Consider the following 19,991-nt stretch of genomic DNA (forward strand, 5'->3'; position numbering starts at 1 on the left):
ATGACTTGTCCTAAGTCCTCTCGGTATGGTGGGGGGATGGTAAAACTACATTTTAGCTGGTTTAAACTCCTTTTATTTCTCTATACAATTCCCTGCTACAATTATGCACTCATCCCAGTGTTCCACTAGTGCTTGTACACCATCAAGGTAGAAAGTTTTCTCAGTAAGTCGGAGCATCTGAAAAGCTGGCCTCCCAGGAACTCCTTTAATGGCCTAAACATGTGGAAAGGATGTGGCAGTAACTCCCAGCCAATTTCCTATAATGTGCAAGTGGTGCAGTAGACAGTATGAGGTGGTGCATCGTCCTGCAAAAACAGGACACCTTTGGCGATGAAACCTGTGCTTTCTTTCCTGAGAGCCTTCCACTCGCTGAATGTTAATGGGAACGACTGCAGAGGGCTCTGAGACACCTCAGCCAGGATTGCCATTCACAGATATTCTTTTTTTAAAATGTTTGCACCATTCAAGTGTTTTACTACAGCTAAGATTGTCCTCTCTTAGAGTCTTCTGTAAATGTCTATCGCTTTAACGCCTTCATTTACCAGAAATTTGCATTATGAATCTGGGTTTGATTTGAACATCCTTCGTACAATCTAGCTTGATATGTTGAGATAAGATTTTTTTCCCTGCTAATACCGCATGCCTGAAATGCAGGACGTGTGGCTAATGGGAATATGGAAAGCCAAGACAGATTTGTTAATTGGTCTTTCACAGCAGCATGGGGCAGCAAATGAGGTAACCTTTGGGGTAAAAAAGTCTCAGGATTTTTGGGAAAGAAAAAAAAGAATCAGGACTGTGTCGGCCCTATTATTACTTGTTTGCACATTCTTGATGTAAGCCCTCGCTGCCCTGTTTCACTTGTTCCGTAGGAAATTTAGTCCAAAAACGCAATGTAATGTAATAAGTAACACACCTTAAGAAAAAGCTACATGTACACCACTGAACCGCTGTTCAATAATGGTAATGGTACGGTGACGTTACCTCGTCACCACGAAGTATTGAAATGTGTCATGTGGTCTTGTTGTCACTTTGTCGCATTTGCATGTCCACTTTATGTTGTCTCTTTTGTATAGAACTTAGATAGCTTTCTGTTAACTTCAAAATGTCAATCTCTCTTGTCTCAGCTATTCAGCTAATTAGGTTTGTTAGCTACTTAGTTTTGTTAATTTATGTTGTATGTAGTACCTTCCCTCTAACACTGGAAAGGTTGCCTCGCAGTTTGGACAGTGGCGAGGAAAGTGAAATCTACGATTGGCGTTCGAGTCAAAGCAAGACTTTTGATTGTGCAAAATAACAGAACACAGTACAGAGCATAAAAACCCTTGGTCCTGGAGGAAAACTGTTCTGTTTCACTACGTACTAAACTGTATATGGTTGAAATGATAATAAAAGCCCACTTGACTTGGGATAACTACAGTGCCACCAAATATTAAGTAGGTCCCCCTGTCGCCACCAAAACATCCTCGACCCCTTGAGGCATGGACTCCGCTAGACCTCTAAAGCGGTGCTGTGAAATATGGCGATAGCAGCAGATCCTTTAATCCTGAAAAACTGTGAGGTCGGGACTCCATGGATCAGACTTGTTTGTCAGGTGCATTCTGCAGATGCTTCATTGGATTGAGATCTGGGGAAATTAGAGGCAACACTCTGGTCCCTTGAACAATTCCTAAACATTCTTTGCAGTGTGGCAGGGCGCATTATCCTGCTGGAAGAGGCCACTGCCAATTATTTGTCACATGTACCTTACATTACAGTGAAATGATTTTTTCACATGTCACAGTTAGGAAGTGGGGTGAGCCAGGTCACAGCTCCAGCACCTGGAGCTGACCACTTGTTCAAGAGCTCAACTGTGGCAGCTTGACGGTGTCGAGGCTTGAACTTCTGACTTTCTGAGCCACCACTGCCTTCCTATTCATTAGGAAATACTGCCATGAAGCTCGGGTTTTTTTTTAATCGCGCATACATTTTTGTCCTAAAAAAGAGGCCTTATAAAGATTTCTTTGGAGAGGATCATTGATGAGTTTACCATATTTTTGTGGGCTTTGTAGCTACAAAGCTGCCTGTGCTTGGGGCTGATTTCATCTGATTTTGGACTCTAAGCAGGCTTAGTCCTGGTTAGTACCTGAATTGGAATACTGGTTACTGTAAGCTATGAGGCAGTATTGGCCTAAATGCTTAAGGCTATAGGTTACTTAACTGAGCACTATATCCCTGGCACTCTGACCCCAGATTCCTAGCTTGAATATGTGGGGAAAAATAAAACATTTTATTATGCTGTAAGGTACATGCAACAAATAATCAAATCGTATCTTATGAAGGGGTATATTTGGTCTGCAGCATTGTTTAGGTAGATGGTACATGCCAGAGTAACATTCTAATGGATGCCAGGGTTTCAGGCAGTTTGCCGATGCTTCCCATGTCCTTCAATGAGCTTTGGGTGACCAAGATCATGTAATGGGTTTCCCCAGATTGTCCTTTCTACCCTTGTACCAGGAACATCCCAAAAAAGCTACCGTTTTTGAAAGAGCTATGACACTATTGTCTAGCCATCACAATTTTAATCTATTCCTTCATTCTGCATCCCTTATGTTTTACTGCTTATTCTGTTTAGGGTCACAAGGCACTTGGAGCATATCCTTTGAGGCAGGGTGCCATTTGGTGCAATTTCTGAACACCAATTAGCCTAACCTGCATGTCTTTGGAGTGTGGGAGGAAACCCACCAAGAATATGCAAACTCCACACACACAAACCTGAGGTGGGAATTAAACCCAAAACCCTGGAGGTGCAAGGCAACGGTGCTAACCACTAAGCCGCAATTCTCCCGTGCCACCACAGTATTTGTTGTTAGTCTTTAAGCTGCTCATGTTGACGGGCTGCCACAGAGGGCCATCCGATCCACACACAAGCTTGGCAATGGCTTTACGCCGAATGTCGTTCCAGACGCAACCCTGGCAACACTTTTATCCGGGCTTGGGACTGGCACTGAATCCAGTGGCTGGGGTTTGGGCATTGAGTGGGAATCAAACCGGGCCTTCCGTAGGCGAGAAACCTATCACTGAGCCACCAAAAAATCAAAAAACCTTTAAATAAATAACAGCAATAGACCGAATAAGCCAACAAACTAAGCAACAGTGCTAACCAATGCGCCACTGTGCCGACTGACTCTATTCAAAGTCAATCAAATCTTTACACTTGTCCATGTCCTCTGTTCACTGTCATTGCCGTTGTGTGACACTGACTTAGATTTTTTTATTTAAGAGCTTTGCAGAATTCTTACCGAAATGCTGCCAGTGCCTTCTTCTAAATTCTACCTACCAGCCAGACTGGTAAAACCAGAGAACAGCCCAAGCACAAGGGGACCATTGCCTCTGCAGACACAGAGACTGGACTATAAACTCTGGATTATGATGTGGCATATTTTCGAATTCAGCGGCATATTAAGTGGGAGGGACTTTTAGCGGCTGGGGATTAACTGCATGAACAGTAGTTTGAAAGCGTTCTTCATGTGTCTCAGGGGAACTCTGTTTTAGTCTTTGCCTTCTTAGGGTCACTAGCTGTCCGTATTTATAACTAACAAATCTTTAGATCATTGTAGACACACGTTACTTGCAAGACACTTTCACATTTTGCTCACACGTCTTCTCCTACTAAACATCTAAGAAGGCTTTAAATAAGACGTAAGGTGTGAATAATTTCATCAACTGTGAATCATATCTATGTCCATAAAGGCTTTTACTAAAACAAGCAACTGCTGAGCATTTTCTAACTGAACAGCATTTTGGGGCAGGTTTGCTGTCATCAGCATGTGTGAATCCATAGTGTGTGTGCCATCGCCTGGCTTGTCTTAGGTTATTTTTAACTTGAACACAAGTGTCGCAAAAGCAGCTGCTGCCTGCGTACTCCCTGATCCTTAGCCCAGAATTACTACAGCGCCATCAGTTATACAATACTCCATAAGAAACAGAAATAACAGGCTTGTGACGCAACTACATGCATGTCCACATTTATATATATAAATATGATCTCGGAGGACTTCAGTTCTGCTTTTAAATACAGAGACGAATGGATGAAACGTAGTTAGAATTGTTTTCCTTTCTTTTTTTAATCACAATTACATCAAGTATACAAGTAACCCTATTAGTATGGTATTTGGTCTTCATTCATTTAGACTAGTTTAGAGAAGTGATCTGAGAAATTTTGATCTCTGACAAACTTCTATTTAATAAAGAAAACAATATTAATGGAATCTCATATTTATTAATTTATCCAGTGATGGATCAGTAGTCTATCCAGGGGCACCTACGGTACATGTATACCAAGAGATATTTGACAATATTATACACGTTTATACAATTGTTCACTCCTAACATTTTCTTTTTCTTGGGGTGAGCGAAACTGGAGAAGCTGAGGAAAGTCACACATACAAACAGGAAAACTTGTGAAACTGTACGGTAACTGGAGCTCAGGATTGATCTTCAGGACCTAGGTGCTATGTGGTGTGATGATTACTTTCTGTGCCACTGAGCATGATAAAACAAGTTTTTAAATACATTCTAATTAGACAGAATAATTCTGCAATACAGACATTGATGATAAAAGATGCATTGAATTTGAAGATACATTAAATGACTGGCATAAAATGTACATGTAATTACTAACATACCTGAATGATAATTCTTCTCCAAACCAAATCCTGAATTATGAATCATTAAATATTTGAAATTTGTTCATGCACAGTTTGCAGATGGAGCCATTGGGATTCCCATTGGCAGGTCGAATTAATTTCAGGATTGAAATTGAGCTGGAAACCCCCCTGGACAATTATCCTCTATCATCCTTGAGAGGGCGGACGTTGTACATGCTTCCTCTAATGCAATTAAAGTCTATTAAATTGCATTTGGACGGCTCAGTGGAGAGCTGCAATGGTTGTTAAATAAATAATCATACGTTAGTCAGTAGTGTGCATGTTGACTGAATTAGAATTATTATTTATAATTAGTTTTTGAAAATTCTGACCAGTGAGTTCGATGTGAATGAAAGAGGAATTAAATGTATCATTGATCATGTTGCTTCGTTTGCTCTAATTTAATCTTGTACATTTCAAATTGTTAGACGATATCGGACAGATCTGCTAGATCCAAAATTTAAGAAAAAATGATTACATTTTGCTCATTGTTCAAACTCCAAACATGCATACTTTCCTATTAATAAGCTCTACACACACACACACACACACACACACTGATTGAACATGGGCATATCACTTTGCTATGTGCTGCACATGGAAATGCACATGTGTGTGTACATGTAAGCGCTATCCATAGTGGCGTTGAAATGTGTATTAGCTTCTTTAGGGTTCACCCCCGAGGCCGAGTATATCACTCTCAGTCTTTTGCCCTGTCCCCCTCCCTGTAGAAAAAAAATAGAAATAAAACATGATCCTCCTCTTCCTTATGTAGGCTCCCATATTGAGTGACGGTCCTGCATGCTTATGTCTGGTCGTCTCCTCCATCTATCTCTGCGTCTTATTCCTAACCAACTGGCCACACTGGCAACATTTTCACTATTAGCTGTACATTTTCCCTGTTTCATGCCATAACATGATGAAATTGCAGAATGAGATGGACGCTATCCGAATACTAAATGTTAAAACTTTATGTTATAGTAATGCGTTTTAATATTTGATCTCAAAGGGTGGATTGTGAGGACTTTGAAATATTTTGCCCCTACACTTCATACCATTTGCAACCACTGAAACTTCTAACAACTTTCTACCACCTAGCACTTTCCCTCTTTCCCCTTTGACCTCCTGAGGGGCCAGTTGAGCCATCACTCATGCCCCCCCCTATTACCCGTCTTCTGTCTCACTCTCTCACCTTCTCCTCTCTCCTTATTCCACTGACCATGCATGTTCCAAAAACAGCTCTCCTTTTCATTTCAGTACAACCCCTCAGCCCCCTCTAAGCCATCGGGGTCCCTGTCCAACTCTGAGTCCGTTGTCCTGACCACGCCCCAGAAAAGCCATATACGAAGAGCTGGAATTCGGGGGCATGACCAAGAGCTTGCTTGACCAATAGGATGAATCAAGGTGGTATAAAATGCTACACAGGTTTGCATTCGTTCGCTCTTTCTGTCAGTCCAGCACTCCTAAAGAGGGGAGTCAAAGTAACAGGGACAGACTTCTTGGTCCAAAAGAGCATCACGAGCAAAAGAAGCACAAACGGATTGATAAACACTTTCAGTCACACCTATTTTGCTCCTGAAGATCCTTCAGCCCTAGCAGGATGGAGGACGCCCACACCAAGAGCTCCCCGGAAGTCGTAGCCTTCTTCGGGGTCAGCGAGACCGGGCTTACACCTGACCAGGTCAAGAGGAACTTGGCCAAGTATGGCCCCAATGGTGAGAAAGACAGAATGGAGAAATGGGATGGAGTTAATGCAGGTCATGAATAGTTTTGGAATAGGATGTGAGTAGAAACTAATTTGAGCTTGAGTGAGTTGACTTGTCCCCTAATGAAGCATTGTAAAACCATGCAGAAGCTTTGGTACAATTATGCAACAATAATGAGTAAGGTCTAAATTCTTGGGTGAAGCTTGAAGTGACACCAACAGGTTGTGCACCAGAAGTTGAGAAGCAGTGCTTTAAAATAGCTCACAAGGAAGGCGAAAGAAGACAGGTGATGGCGCAAGGGCCTTGCTTTGGTGATTCGAGAAGGCTGATTTCATAAGCGGTATTTCTGCTGAAGGGAGGAGGGAGCTTCTTATAGGGTGGCCAGTCTGCGTTTGCAGAAATGCAGCTGGCATTGCAAAGTCATGATGTACACACCAGTGAAAGGAGACTGGCTTTAGGAAAGCTCTTTCGATGGTGCCCATGATAAAATGAGCTTGTAATGGAGTGGGTTGTAGGAAGATGCTTGGTTTGTTCTTAAAATGTTTTCAATTCAAGTCTTGGAATAAATGTGTGCCTTTCAAAAAATACACTCAATTTATCTATCAATGAAACAAACAAAGGCGAAGGATGTATCATACTTTTGCACTTTCTGTAAGAAGTAATTCTAGACATAATGCCTTAGAATGCTAACTTGGTATGTAACTGTATTTGTTCTTCTCAAGCTGAAATTCTGGTAGCTGTCCTTTGGTATGACAGACAATTACACAAATAGCAGAATATCACACATATTAATCTACTTGTTCTCTCTCTCTTTCTCACTCTCATCTTAACCTGATCTACAGAACTGCCAGCTGAGGAGGGTAGGTTTTCATATTTCATATACATTGTGGTTCCATACGAAATATATCTCACATTCTTAACATCTCAATTAGCCATGTGGTTTGATCTGTTATTAAATAATAGTTAAATAGTTTATTAAATATAGTTAATAGTTAAACTCCAAGTCTTCAGTCTAGATGTACGTTAGTTCTGTAATCAAATAGGAACAGATGCTAATACATAAGTTTATTGAATTTGACTCTAATGTCCATCCACCCACCCTGTTTCAGGAAAGTCCATCTGGGAGTTGGTCATTGAGCAGTTTGAGGATCTGCTTGTGCGAATCTTGCTGCTTGCTGCCTGCATCTCTTTTGTAAGTATCCCCAAATACAGACACAATGTCCAAAAATCATGACCTACAACAAGACTAGCTTATCAGTGTCTCTACAGTAAAGCAGCTCAGGAGATCCTGGAGGTCTTAGTGATGCTCTGGCCACTTGTGTTAAATGCCTTTTCAAGCCAAGGTTTAACAAATTAGACCATAGGCTATGGTGAGACCATACCCTATGACCATATGATCCGGTGTTGCAATACACGACTAAGTAGCTTTATTGATTAGATACAATCTTAAGATCTTTTGTGCATCAAGTGATTTTATAAAGGCATTTGTTTAATTGACTGTTAGGGTCACAATTAAGAGGTTACTTAAAGCATTTAGCAATTTATCCACATCATCTTCTTACACTTAATGCATAGCACACCCTGATACCATCTATGGTGAGATATTCGTGCTTCACTTGCCAATTTAACACGCGGTCCAAGGAGTTATGTTTGTCTGCTGGCCAAATTGGCTTGGTTGCACAGCAAACATAAGCAAGCTTGAACGACAGCTGTGCGTCCGCAACAGAAGAAGCCCATCCAAGATGGCGCGGATTCTCTGCTGTGCACCTGAAATAGTTTCCTTAAGACCTTATCGATGCCAGTTGCTTGTTATGTCATCTACAAGAACATATTCTCTTCTTTCAAGTCCGCCTCTTTTTTAACAAGGCTGCTTCTTTGAAGCAAGGAATGGTGTTAAGGTAAGGTTAGAGGGGGTGTAAAGAAGTGAGGGTTGGACATTAAGGGGTATCGATTGCTTCTGCCCTCCTTCTCATGCCTTGGACAGCTGTCGCAATGGCCTTAGAAGGAGAATATTGAAGAGCAAAGGAGACAGGCAAGAGGTGTTTATTTTAAGAAAAGCCTCAAGCTGGGCAGAGAAACTTAATCTCTCAGCAAAGGTCAGGACCAAGGGAAGATGGGATACAGAGTGCTGAAAATGAGGTACACAGAAGGGAGGGTTAGTGTTAAGCATAGACTCTGAGACATAATATCTGACAATGTTATGCAACAGGATACTATGAAATATAGTTTTCTGTGTTTCACAAGAGCACTGGCGATCACTAGGACCAATCAGGAATCCAATTTTTGAGCTTGGATGTAGAGAGAGAAGAAAAACCTCTCCTGATACATGAATAGCTTACTATGGAGATTAAATTTTATGGTACTATTAAAACTTTTTGGGTGCAAAAAGCCAAATCCAAATGTTCCTTTTCTTTCTCTGACTCCAAAGCAGTAAAGTTAGATGATCCGTTCATTGATCTGACATTCATATAAAGCAATAAAGTCACCTTCATGGATACCATCTTTGTGGTGTTTGAAACAAGCTTACATGTTGTTCTTGAATCCCAACCCATATCATCTTCCTCTGTAGGTTCTGGCTTGGTTTGAAGAAGGTGAGGAGACTGTCACAGCCTTTGTCGAGCCATTTGTCATTCTGCTTATCCTCATTGCCAATGCCGTGGTCGGTGTGTGGCAGGTCAGAACCATAAGAACAATCTAGCAGATGTTATATCATGATTTTCAAATCAACAACTGTGTTTAATTTGACGTGCACGCAGCATGTCCGGTGGACTAAAAAAAAATGTTTTATTTGTGACAGGAGCGTAATGCTGAGAGCGCCATTGAGGCTCTGAAGGAGTACGAGCCTGAGATGGGCAAAGTCTACCGATCTGACAGAAAGAGCGTGCAGAGGATCAAGGCCAGGGAGATTGTCCCTGGTGACATTGTAGAGGTTTCCGGTAAGGCACTTTTGCTTTTCGTCTTGTACACTAGAGGAGACCTTCAGGGCAGGCATAAGAAGCTAGCATCCTAACAGAGGATCATAGTGGAGCATGTGTCAATGACATGCTCAGGTTATTTAAGGTAGCGTGAGAGAGGGAGGGAGCATTAGAACTGTGGAGGCACGAGGGATGGCTTTAAAAACATGCTGAGAGAAGGAAAACAAAATCTTGGGTATAAATACGTCCCTGACACCTGCTAGTTGCACTGCTTGCCTCTTTGCTAAGGCCTTCCTGCATCTTGTTTATTCAAACTACTTTATATGAAGCGTGATTTAATTACAAAACAGGATGGCACTGTCCTTATTACAACAGCTCACAGTTTACAATATTGCAAACTTTTATGTAAATGTATTATTAACCAGATATAGTCCAAGAAGTCTCTTTTCCACCCAACAAAGTAAAGTCTGACTTTGAGAACTTATGTCTTTATTCCAGTTGGTGACAAAGTTCCTGCTGACATCAGGATCACTGCTATCCGTTCCACCACCCTGCGTGTTGACCAGTCCATCCTTACTGGTAATTATAAATGTTAAGATTCTAAAATAAGATTCTCCCACTTCAAATAGAACCTTTTGTGATGATGATATTATTTGTATTATTATTTGTATATCTGATCATGTAAACCTACATCATTCTTAGGTGAGTCTGTCAGTGTGATTAAGCATACCGATCCCGTCCCTGACACCAGAGCCGTCAACCAGGACAAGAAGAACATGCTTTTCTCTGTGAGTTGGCACTAGTCCACCTGAACATGCTCATGATTTATTAATGGTAATCCATCAATTCAATCTCATTCTTTCGTCTCTTTCCATCCATGGTCCTGGAGAGCCCTAGGCTAGACCTGTAAAAGGTGGCAATAGGTTCTGCAGGACCAGGCTTGGGAATCTATCCCTCATTTTCTTTCCACCCCATTAACCAATCTATCTGCTCAGCCACAAAGAATTCCATTCAATTAAATTTTATTTGTATAATGCTTTTAACAATTGACCTTGTAGCCAAGCAGCTTTACACAATTAAAAGAATTATTTAAGAACACAGGACATGTGAATCTTTAAACGTCCTTGTCAGAGAAACTGTTAATCCATCCATCCATTCCCAGGTACTGTGTGTGCTACTCATTAATTCCATTCCCATTGCCTCCTCCCATCCAGGGTACCAACATTGCTGCTGGCAAGGCTATTGGCGTTTGCATCGCCACCGGCGTCTCCACCGAGATTGGCAAGATCCGTGACCAGATGGCTGCCACTGAGCAGGAAAAGACCCCTCTGCAGCAGAAGCTGGATGAATTCGGCGAGCAGCTCTCCAAAGTCATCTCTCTGATTTGCGTCGCTGTCTGGATGATCAATATCGGCCACTTCAATGATCCCGTCCACGGTGGCTCATGGATCCGTGGTGCTGTTTATTACTTCAAGATCGCTGTCGCCCTGGCTGTCGCTGCCATCCCTGAGGGTGAGGATAGGATTCTCAACTATTATGACTGCATATCAATCCCGACGAGCCTGTTGAGTTTAACAAGGTTTCTTCCTGTTGCCCACTCAGGGAGTTTTTCCTTGATAGTTTTGCTTTATAAATATTTCAATTATTTACTTTTTGATTCCGTAAAGCTGCTTTGCAACGATGACCACTGTCAAATGAGCCATATAAGCAAAATTCAATTTAAAATTAAATAGAATATAATTAAACTAGACAGAGAACTAAATTTATCAAGAGAAAGAAAGAAGGCATTACTATTGACAGCAGCTTTAAAATTCATACTTGTCTAGGGCAGTCAGGTTTACAAAAAAACAAAGAACCAAAACCAGGGAAACTACTTGCTAGTAAGTAGTTGAATCAAGAACTAGTGCATCATTACATAAAACGTACCTGTTGGCAGAGGTGGAAAGAGTAATAAAATGTTGTACTCAAGTAAAAGTACTGTTACTTTAGTGAACTTTTACTGAAGTACAAGTAAAGTTACCCTTATAAAAATCTACTCAAGTAAAAGTAAAAATTATCTCATTAAAAATTTACTCAGAGTAAACGTTACAGAGTTACGTTTTTTAACAGCGGAGGTGGGATAGGGGATGGAACACCCTTGCATAATAAATCTGTTCCCTTTGTTGTGCTTGAAATCAAAGTGGCCGCTTAAATATGACCAGGGGTTTGCTTCATAAGAATTTGTTGGCATTTCACTTTCAGCTGGGTCTGCATCACTGGCATCTGTTTTGTCCGTCTCCATCGTTCTTGTGAATTTAACGCGTTTGTTCTTCCTGTCTATCAACCAATCAGTGCAGTGGTTTCCGGGGTGCAATATTTTTCCTTCCTCGTTGCATTATTTTTATTATTTTTCATTTTAATTCATTTCTTTTTTACTCAGTAGCGAATATGATTTAAAATGTAGTGAAGTACAATAAAACATACTTAAGTAAAAGTAAAATTACAGATTTTAAAAACTACTTCAAAAAGTAGAAGTACACAAAAAATCTACTCAATTACAGGAATGCGAGTAAATGTAATTCAGTAACTTTCCATCTCTGTCTGTTGGTTAACTTTATTAATGATGCTGGAGTGGTAACAATAAAAGATATGTTGTGGGGTGTTGCTGTTGTTATCTTTTTAGCTGATATGAAACTTACCTTGTAAAACAGATATATTTTGGCTAATTAACGTAGAGGCTAATCTGCTCTGAAGGGAAATGTGTTAGCAAGCTCCATGTTAGCTTGAAAACATCATATAAAACATCTTGCTCGTATAATAACTGAGCTATAATAATAATCCTAAACTAAATAACTTATTCACATAATGGTGCTTTAAGGTCAGCAATATTAGCTAATTTACTGATGAAGTTGTTAGTTTTTCTGTTGTTAGTAAAACTAGCAGGGAAATGACCTTGTGCACTAGCAAGCTAACAGTTCTTGCTAGCTCTCATAGGATCTACTCTGTATAGGCCACAGATTCTGTCACTTTTCATATCAAGAGTATGATTTTTATCATTATTTATTTCATTTCTCCAGGTCTGCCTGCTGTCATCACTACCTGTCTGGCTCTCGGTACCCGTCGTATGGCCAAGAAGAACGCCATTGTCCGTTCCCTGCCCTCTGTCGAGACTCTGGGCTGCACATCTGTCATCTGCTCAGACAAAACCGGCACCCTCACCACCAACCAGATGTGTGTCACAAAGGTGTGTATGTCTTTTTTGTTAAACATTACAACGTTTAGTTGGCTCTTATCTGGCCATAAATTTGCAGTTAATCCAATATATGAACTGCTCTATAAAGGCTAAGGGGTTCTGTTATTGTAAAAAGATATTGGCACAAATATAAAACCTACTAGTTATTTTGGCCACTCATATTTCATATGAGGTAATTGGTTAATAATAACACAATCAACACATACACGTTCATAAAAAGTACAAAGCAATGTTATTCATTTGAACATGAAAAGGAATAAGAGCTGCAAATTTTACAAATGGTTAAATCTGTTAAACATTTCACATAAAAATTGTGTAATGATAACTATTTATATAATTTTACTCAACAGATGTTCATCATTGACAGAGTAGACGGTGATCATGTGTCCCTGGATTGCTTTGATATTTCCGGCTCCAAATACACTCCTGAGGGCGAGGTGTAAGTAGCACATAAACTGATACATTTTTGCCTGTAACAGTATTTTCCCCAAATAATTTATTTCACAGCAATTTGCCAACATCATAATGACATCATAATTAGTATCTTTTTATAGTTGTGGTTAATGTTGGGGAATGTCTGCAAGATAAGTTATCACTTGACTTGCAGGTATAGCTTTAATCTCTAACTGTTACAAATCACCGACACTGGAGACTCCTTCCATAAATTTTAGGTAAACATCTTCTTATTATTGACCCTCAATGTTTATGAATATGAATTTTGCTTTTTAGGACGAAAGGAGGTGCTAAAGTTGACTGCAGTCAGTATGACGGCCTGGTGGAGCTTTCCACCATCTGCGCACTGTGCAACGACTCTTCTCTGGACTTCAATGAGGTAAGGAATGACTACATCCTTTTATTTGTATCATTTTATATTCAAAACCTGCACCTTAATGCAGAACCAAAGGGAATAAAGCAGCTCAGGATTATTAGATGATATATTAATGATGTTTCATGTTTTATGTGTGTGCTCACTCCACAGTCTAAGAAGATCTATGAGAAGGTTGGTGAGGCCACTGAAACTGCCCTGTGCTGCCTGGTGGAGAAAATGAACGTGTTCAAGACCAGTGTTAGCAACCTGTCCTGTGTGGAGAGAGCCAATGCCTGCTGCAGCGTGAGTCACACCAGCCTACACTGTTTAGTGTTACACTCTAAATATGGTTTCCTTTCATCAGTATTCAAGTAACTGATTCTTAAAAAATGTTTTAGTCTTTTCTGACCTCATGTGATTTCTTCTTTATTTCCTGCAGGTTATTAAGCAGCTGATGAAGAAGAACTTTACCCTGGAGTTCTCCCGTGACAGGAAGTCCATGTCTGTGTACTGCACTCCAACCAGAGGAGACAGCGGCAGCAAAATGTTTGTGAAAGTGAGTTCACTCTTCTGAGTCTCTTTTTACTTTAATTTGAAACTAAATTTTTATTATTAGTACTAATAATCCTATTCGTGTCAAGGGTGCCCCTGAAGGTGTGATCGACAGGTGCGCCTACGTGCGTGTTGGCTCTGCCCGCGTGCCCCTGACTGGCCCCATCAAGGAGAAGATCATGACCATCATTAAGGAATGGGGTACTGGCCGTGACACATTGCGTTGCCTTGCTCTCGCCACTCGTGACACTCCATTGAAAGTTGAGGAAATGAAATTGGACGACTCTACCAAGTTTGTTGATTATGAGGTATTAGCACTTATCATTATTATTCACCATCTATCACACACACTATTCATTGCCCTCCACATAAACACCGTCACCTGTTCCCAGAGGGCATGTGCCAAACCACAGACTGTATTCACTATCTACACCAAATAAACACCTTTATACCTCATTTCCTGAGTTTCTTCAGATTAAATAGAATTTCTTTTTGTTGTGTCTCAGACTGACCTGACCTTTGTCGGCTGCGTTGGTATGCTGGATCCCCCTCGTAAAGAAGTCACTGGCTCCATTCAGCTCTGCAGGGATGCTGGCATTCGTGTCATCATGATTACTGGTTCGTATCTCACATGCAATTTAATTGTTGTCTTTTTCTGTATCTTTTACTCAGCATGTAACAAAAAGACCCAAATCAAATCTCTTGCTCTTAGGTGACAACAAGGGAACTGCTGTGGCTATTTGCCGTCGCATTGGAATCTTTGGTGAGGATGAGGATGTGACTGGAAAAGCCTACACCGGCCGTGAGTTTGATGACCTGCCTCGTTCTGAGCAAAGTGAAGCTGTAACCAGGGCCTGCTGCTTTGCTCGTGTTGAGCCCTCCCACAAGTCCAAGATTGTTGAGTTCCTGCAGGGCTACGATGAAATCACTGCCATGGTGAGCAATACATTTGGCTAGAGTACAAATTTGCAGTTTGCTTTCCTCAGCACATCATGTTTTCTTTCTGTTTGCACAATTTCCTTTTGTTCGCCACTTTTTTTGCTCTATTTTTTCCCCTAACTGAACTATTTAAATTTCGCAATCCTTCCCCATTAATTTACTGTAATATTTTTCTCCCCTCTTCCATCCAGACTGGTGATGGTGTGAATGACGCCCCCGCCCTGAAAAAGGCGGAGATTGGCATTGCCATGGGCTCTGGCACTGCCGTTGCCAAGTCAGCCTCTGAGATGGTCTTAGCTGATGACAACTTCTCCTCCATTGTGGCCGCTGTTGAGGAGGGCAGAGCTATCTACAACAACATGAAGCAGTTCATCCGCTACCTGATCTCCTCCAATGTTGGAGAGGTCGTCTGGTGAGAGCTGTGGAAACTTAGGAGAGGGTTAATTTCCCCCATCTTCAAGGCTGAGTGTTAAGTGTCAAGGCTAACTATCACTTCTTTTTCTTTTGACATTCTCTAGTATCTTCCTCACTGCTGCTCTTGGTCTTCCTGAGGCTCTGATTCCAGTGCAGCTGTTGTGGGTGAACTTGGTCACTGATGGTCTGCCCGCCACTGCTTTGGGCTTCAATCCTCCTGATCTGGACATCATGGGAAAAGCTCCTCGTTCTCCAAAGGAGCCTCTTATTTCAGGCTGGCTCTTCTTCAGATACCTGGCCATCGGTGGTAAGTACATGTAAGATTCATGGTACAGTAAAGTCCACATGAATAGGAGAGCTATTGTGAATATGTTATAGAAACATATTGAGCTCCTTAGTTAAGCGTTACTTTCTTTTTCAGTAGCCCATCTATTTAAGACACTATTTCATTTAGGCATAGGGTAGACCCATGGATATTTAATACTTAAATAGCTACAGTCTTAGCATGCATGATGGCAATGGTTATCCTGTTTCAGGATTTTAGAAGACAAGAATTGTGCATACTTTTATTTTGATAGGTTCAAACATTTGGCTGTAAGACCAAAGTCTTAAATACTTATTAGAAAGGTACTCTTGATGAAGTCGGTGGCAAAGGGACCACAAATCTTAAACTTGGCAATACCAGGTTGGAGGTTACCAAGCCACTTGCAATTGCTAGATTTGGGATTAAAACTCTTGGATTTAATTTCTTCTTAGGCATAAATGAGCACAATTTCCAATGCTTTATAGGGAGTAAGATTCATATAATTACCAAAGTCTTCATGAGTAGACTTTGTTTTAGAAGACTCCCCTCCATAACACCCTTTTTCTTCTTTCTCTGCTTAGAAAGTCATGTGGTAACCAGTCCAATGCATTAGTAGTCTTACTGGGTCAGGTATAGCTTATTGGTTAAGGCATTAGGCTACTGACTGGAAGGTCACTGGTTCAAACCCCACATCATTACCAAGTTGCTACTGTTGGGCCCTTGAGCAAGGCCCTTAACCCTCAATTGTTCAGATGTGAAAAAATTTGATAAAAAAATGTGAGTCGCTTTGGATAAGGTATAATAAGAGTAAATGTAGTCTGTGCCTCAGCAACAACATCTAATTGGTGGCCTGTGTTTTTGGCCTGATTGAAAAATCTATTTCTTTTTATTTTAAGGATATGTCGGTGCTGCCACTGTTGGTGCTGCTGCCTATTGGTTCCTGTATGATGATGAGGGTCCAAAAGTGACCTACTATCAACTGGTGAATCTTTATCTGCATTTTAATGCTGAAAAAAAAAATCACCACAGTAATGTTTTTCAGAGAATTTAATGCCTTTTCTTTGTTGTTCAGTCCCACTTCATGCAATGCCACGAAGAAAATGAGGACTTTACTGGAATTGAATGTGAGGTGTTTGAGGCTGCTCCTCCTATGACCATGGCCCTGTCTGTGCTGGTCACCATTGAGATGTGCAATGCCCTCAACAGGTAAGAAACCGTCTTTCTCTGTATAACCTAGCACTGCTCCTTAAAATGTGTAAAGGTGAAATAGCAGAATTGCAAGACCTTGAACTGCTGCCTGTTGAGAGATCATAGACTGACAGATTTCCACTTTTAAGCTCGTCCTGATCTCCAGAGTTAGCACCTTAACCAGTAACTGCTTTTGACACAAGTTCTTCAGTAGTTGTCTGTTCGGGGTAAAATAGCAATTTACTTATAGACTTATCCTCAGAGACTCCAGGTCATCGAGCCATGGGGATTTAAAGAAATGTCAGTCTTAATTGATTCAGTGGTTTTATATTTGATCTAACAAACTTTTTTTTATCCACATGTAAATAGCTTGTCTGAGAACCAGTCACTTGTCCGCATGCCCCCATGGAGCAACGGCTGGCTGTTGTCCGCCATGACCCTCTCCATGTCCCTGCACTTCATGATCATCTACGTAGACCCTCTGCCTGTAAGTCTGTCCCTCCAACAGGGTTGCATCTCCAACACTGCTATCTTTCACTTTATCAACACCTAATCCATAGACTCTCAATGACTGTAGACAGTCACTCTCAATGATGCGGATTTGATGGACATTTTTCTCATTTCAACATTCTTTAGCTGGTCTTCAAGCTGACCCATTTGAACGTGGAGCAGTGGCTGGTAGTGTTGAAGCTGTCCATCCCTGTCATCCTCATTGATGAGGTGTTGAAGTTTGTTGCTCGCAACTACCTGGAGGGTAAGACCAACATCATGGAACTTGTTTTTTTCTCCATAAAATTCCTCTAATTCTAATGATTTCATTTTTGTTAAATAATTTAAAGGAATTAATTTACCAATTAACTGATGAAAAAACATCTTGTATAAGTTGTTGTTTTTACAACTAACATATGTATATAATAATACATCACATTCACAAAATCTATCTATCTAGTGTCTAATGTCTAATCACTTAATGTATCCCATCGTCATTCCATCTCTCCATTTTAACTCTCTTACTCATTTTTTCTCCTTCATCACTAATTCTTCTATTCACTTACAGCCTAAACCAGTTCCCTCCCTCAGTTACCAAGTAACAAAAGCAAGGTACCCCAAAAATGTCTTTGTGGTCCGTCTGTATCTGTCAACTTCTTATGTGTGCTTGTCTTTAAATAGAATAGAGAGAGAGAGAATCAAATTCAGCGTATTTGTTGGCCATTTGCGCTTAACAGTTTATGTTAGTTGTGGAACGTTGTTATCATTAATGAATTAATTTCACTTTTTTTTGCTTTGTGGGGGGCGGGGGGCGTTGGATGATGGTGGTGGTGGTTGTTTGTGTAGTTGGGCTTTTCCAATTCAATGTACCTTTTTCTTCTTAATTAATTGATCAGAAACGTTTTAAAAATAATTAATCAACTATTATACTAACAACAGTTATAATTAATTAAAGATAGCAGTAACCCTGGGTTTGACAATTTTAATGAGGAAAACTGCAAAACAATTACTTAAAAATGGACGTGTGAGTGTGAAGCACACTCATTGGTGTATTAGATCAATTTGGAAACAGAAATTTGTTTTAATCCAGTTCTTAATGAAAAAAAAGTTCCTAGGATTTGGTGCCACTGGACTGGTATTTAACTTCATATTTAATGAAAATAATTTTGCTTAGAAAGACCATCAGGAATGTAAAAAAAAAATAAAATAAAATAAAATACATTTACTGGATTATTTTCATGTAGAATTTTATTAGCTGGGTTATCTCATGCGGTTTTAAGTAATGAAAATGCTTAAATGTCCAATGCTTTTATACAGAAGCTCAAAGTGTGGTTGCATGAGTGGCAGTTTGTAAAAAAGAAATGCATCGGCTTGCTTCACCTGGGTCTACAGACAGCAGGTGCTAGAGTCTTTCATGCAATAGCAGAGCCCTAGCTAGCTACAGTAGCAGTAATTGGCTAGCAGTAAATCAGACAAAATATTTAATATCTGCATGAAAATGAATTGCTTCTGTTTTCTTCCCAGTAATATAATATAGAATTGCAGTTATGTAACAGGTTTAATAAACGTAGAGTATTTAAAGCTATAAGCAGTACTGCCTTGCTTGACATGTGTTTGTGTTGTAAACGAAGAGCTAGATATTGAAGATCGACATTAGAATGACAACTCCTGTCTCCTTCCCATTTAGGTAAGATTGACTTGTGAAAAAGTGAAAGAGGCATGAAAGGTGACGACGAAAACTAGAAGAGGAGTCAAGCCATGACATCGAGCCGAAGAGGAGCCTTTTATGAGCCCTCCACTATGGGGGAGAGAGAACAAAACAGAAAAAAAATCGATGTAAAAAAAAATCTATAAAAATGACTGATAGAAAATCTATTTAAAAAAAAACTGTTTATGGAAATGATTAAATTAATATTTAGAGAAACGGTTCCAAATTATTGTTTGATTCATTTTATTCTTAAATCTAATAATAAATTTATTAAAGTTGCATTTTTTTGTTAAACTTGTACACTCTCTTCCTCATCTTTTTTCTTTTACACATGCTGTCTGTTAGCATGAGGGTTAACTGTCCATCCACCTTTTAGCTATAACTTTGTAATTTACATCACTTTTTGCCCCCAAAATCTTTAAAGTAGTTGGTCAAGGATAGAGTAATATTCTTAGAATAAGTCTTCTCGCTTTGAACATCGAAAACCTTCTTAAAACTTTATGTACTGTTTATTTGCTTACCTTCATTTTACACCTCAGCACTGCTAAATTCTGCTATCATTAATTTAAACAATATTTATTGTATATATAAAACATTTATGGAAGGAGTCTCTAGTGTCAGCGCTTTGTAACAGTCAGACATAAAGCTGGATCTTTAGCTTTTCCGACACACAAAACGTTTTTCAGGACACAGGTTACACCTTGCGGTTTCTCCGTAACATGAAAAGCTGTTTTTTTTGTTTTTTTGTTTGTCTTATCGACTTCATAAAAGGGAATGAGTACGGCTAGTGACAGAACAACTGTTTATAGCTGCTATACTGTAAGTAAAAACAGAAACAGACTTGTTTCTCTGACTTTTAAAAACACAAATTGTAACTATAAACAGAAAATAAAAATATGACGTGTTCTTTTAAACATTTTTAAAAATGTAATACTTGGCCATTTTTATTTTGAAAGAGGAATAAAAAAACTTCAGGATGTGAACTAAACACAACTGGTATTCCTTGTATGTATTAATCATTTGTGTCAAAAATGCTGCATATTATTGTTTA

General features: G+C 39.9%; 1 protein-coding gene across 2 annotated transcripts; it reads left to right on the forward strand.

The window, feature by feature from the left end:
• The first annotated feature begins 6,126 nt into the window (after positions 1–6,126).
• On the forward strand, positions 6,127–19,933 carry atp2a1l (ATPase sarcoplasmic/endoplasmic reticulum Ca2+ transporting 1, like). Of its 2 annotated transcripts, XM_053510779.1 has the most exons (24): positions 6,127–6,400; positions 7,234–7,251; positions 7,501–7,583; positions 8,961–9,065; positions 9,189–9,327; positions 9,805–9,885; positions 10,009–10,094; positions 10,521–10,818; positions 12,363–12,529; positions 12,889–12,977; positions 13,268–13,370; positions 13,518–13,649; positions 13,786–13,902; positions 13,988–14,206; positions 14,405–14,516; positions 14,611–14,834; positions 15,029–15,249; positions 15,356–15,558; positions 16,452–16,537; positions 16,628–16,761; positions 17,113–17,230; positions 17,380–17,497; positions 17,801–17,844; positions 18,920–19,933. In XM_053510779.1, exons 1-23 carry the CDS (start codon positions 6,286–6,288, stop codon positions 17,803–17,805), a joined length of 2,973 nt encoding a protein of 990 aa, XP_053366754.1. In that variant the 5' UTR covers positions 6,127–6,285; the 3' UTR covers positions 17,806–17,844; positions 18,920–19,933. The 2 variants fall into 2 exon arrangements, with proteins under 2 accessions (XP_053366754.1, XP_053366753.1); XM_053510778.1 differs by lacking the exon at positions 17,801–17,844.
• The last annotated feature ends 58 nt before the right edge of the window (positions 19,934–19,991 follow it).

Source organism: Clarias gariepinus, chromosome 14 (assembly GCF_024256425.1).
Source record: "Clarias gariepinus isolate MV-2021 ecotype Netherlands chromosome 14, CGAR_prim_01v2, whole genome shotgun sequence".
Taxonomy (NCBI): domain Eukaryota; kingdom Metazoa; phylum Chordata; class Actinopteri; order Siluriformes; family Clariidae; genus Clarias; species Clarias gariepinus.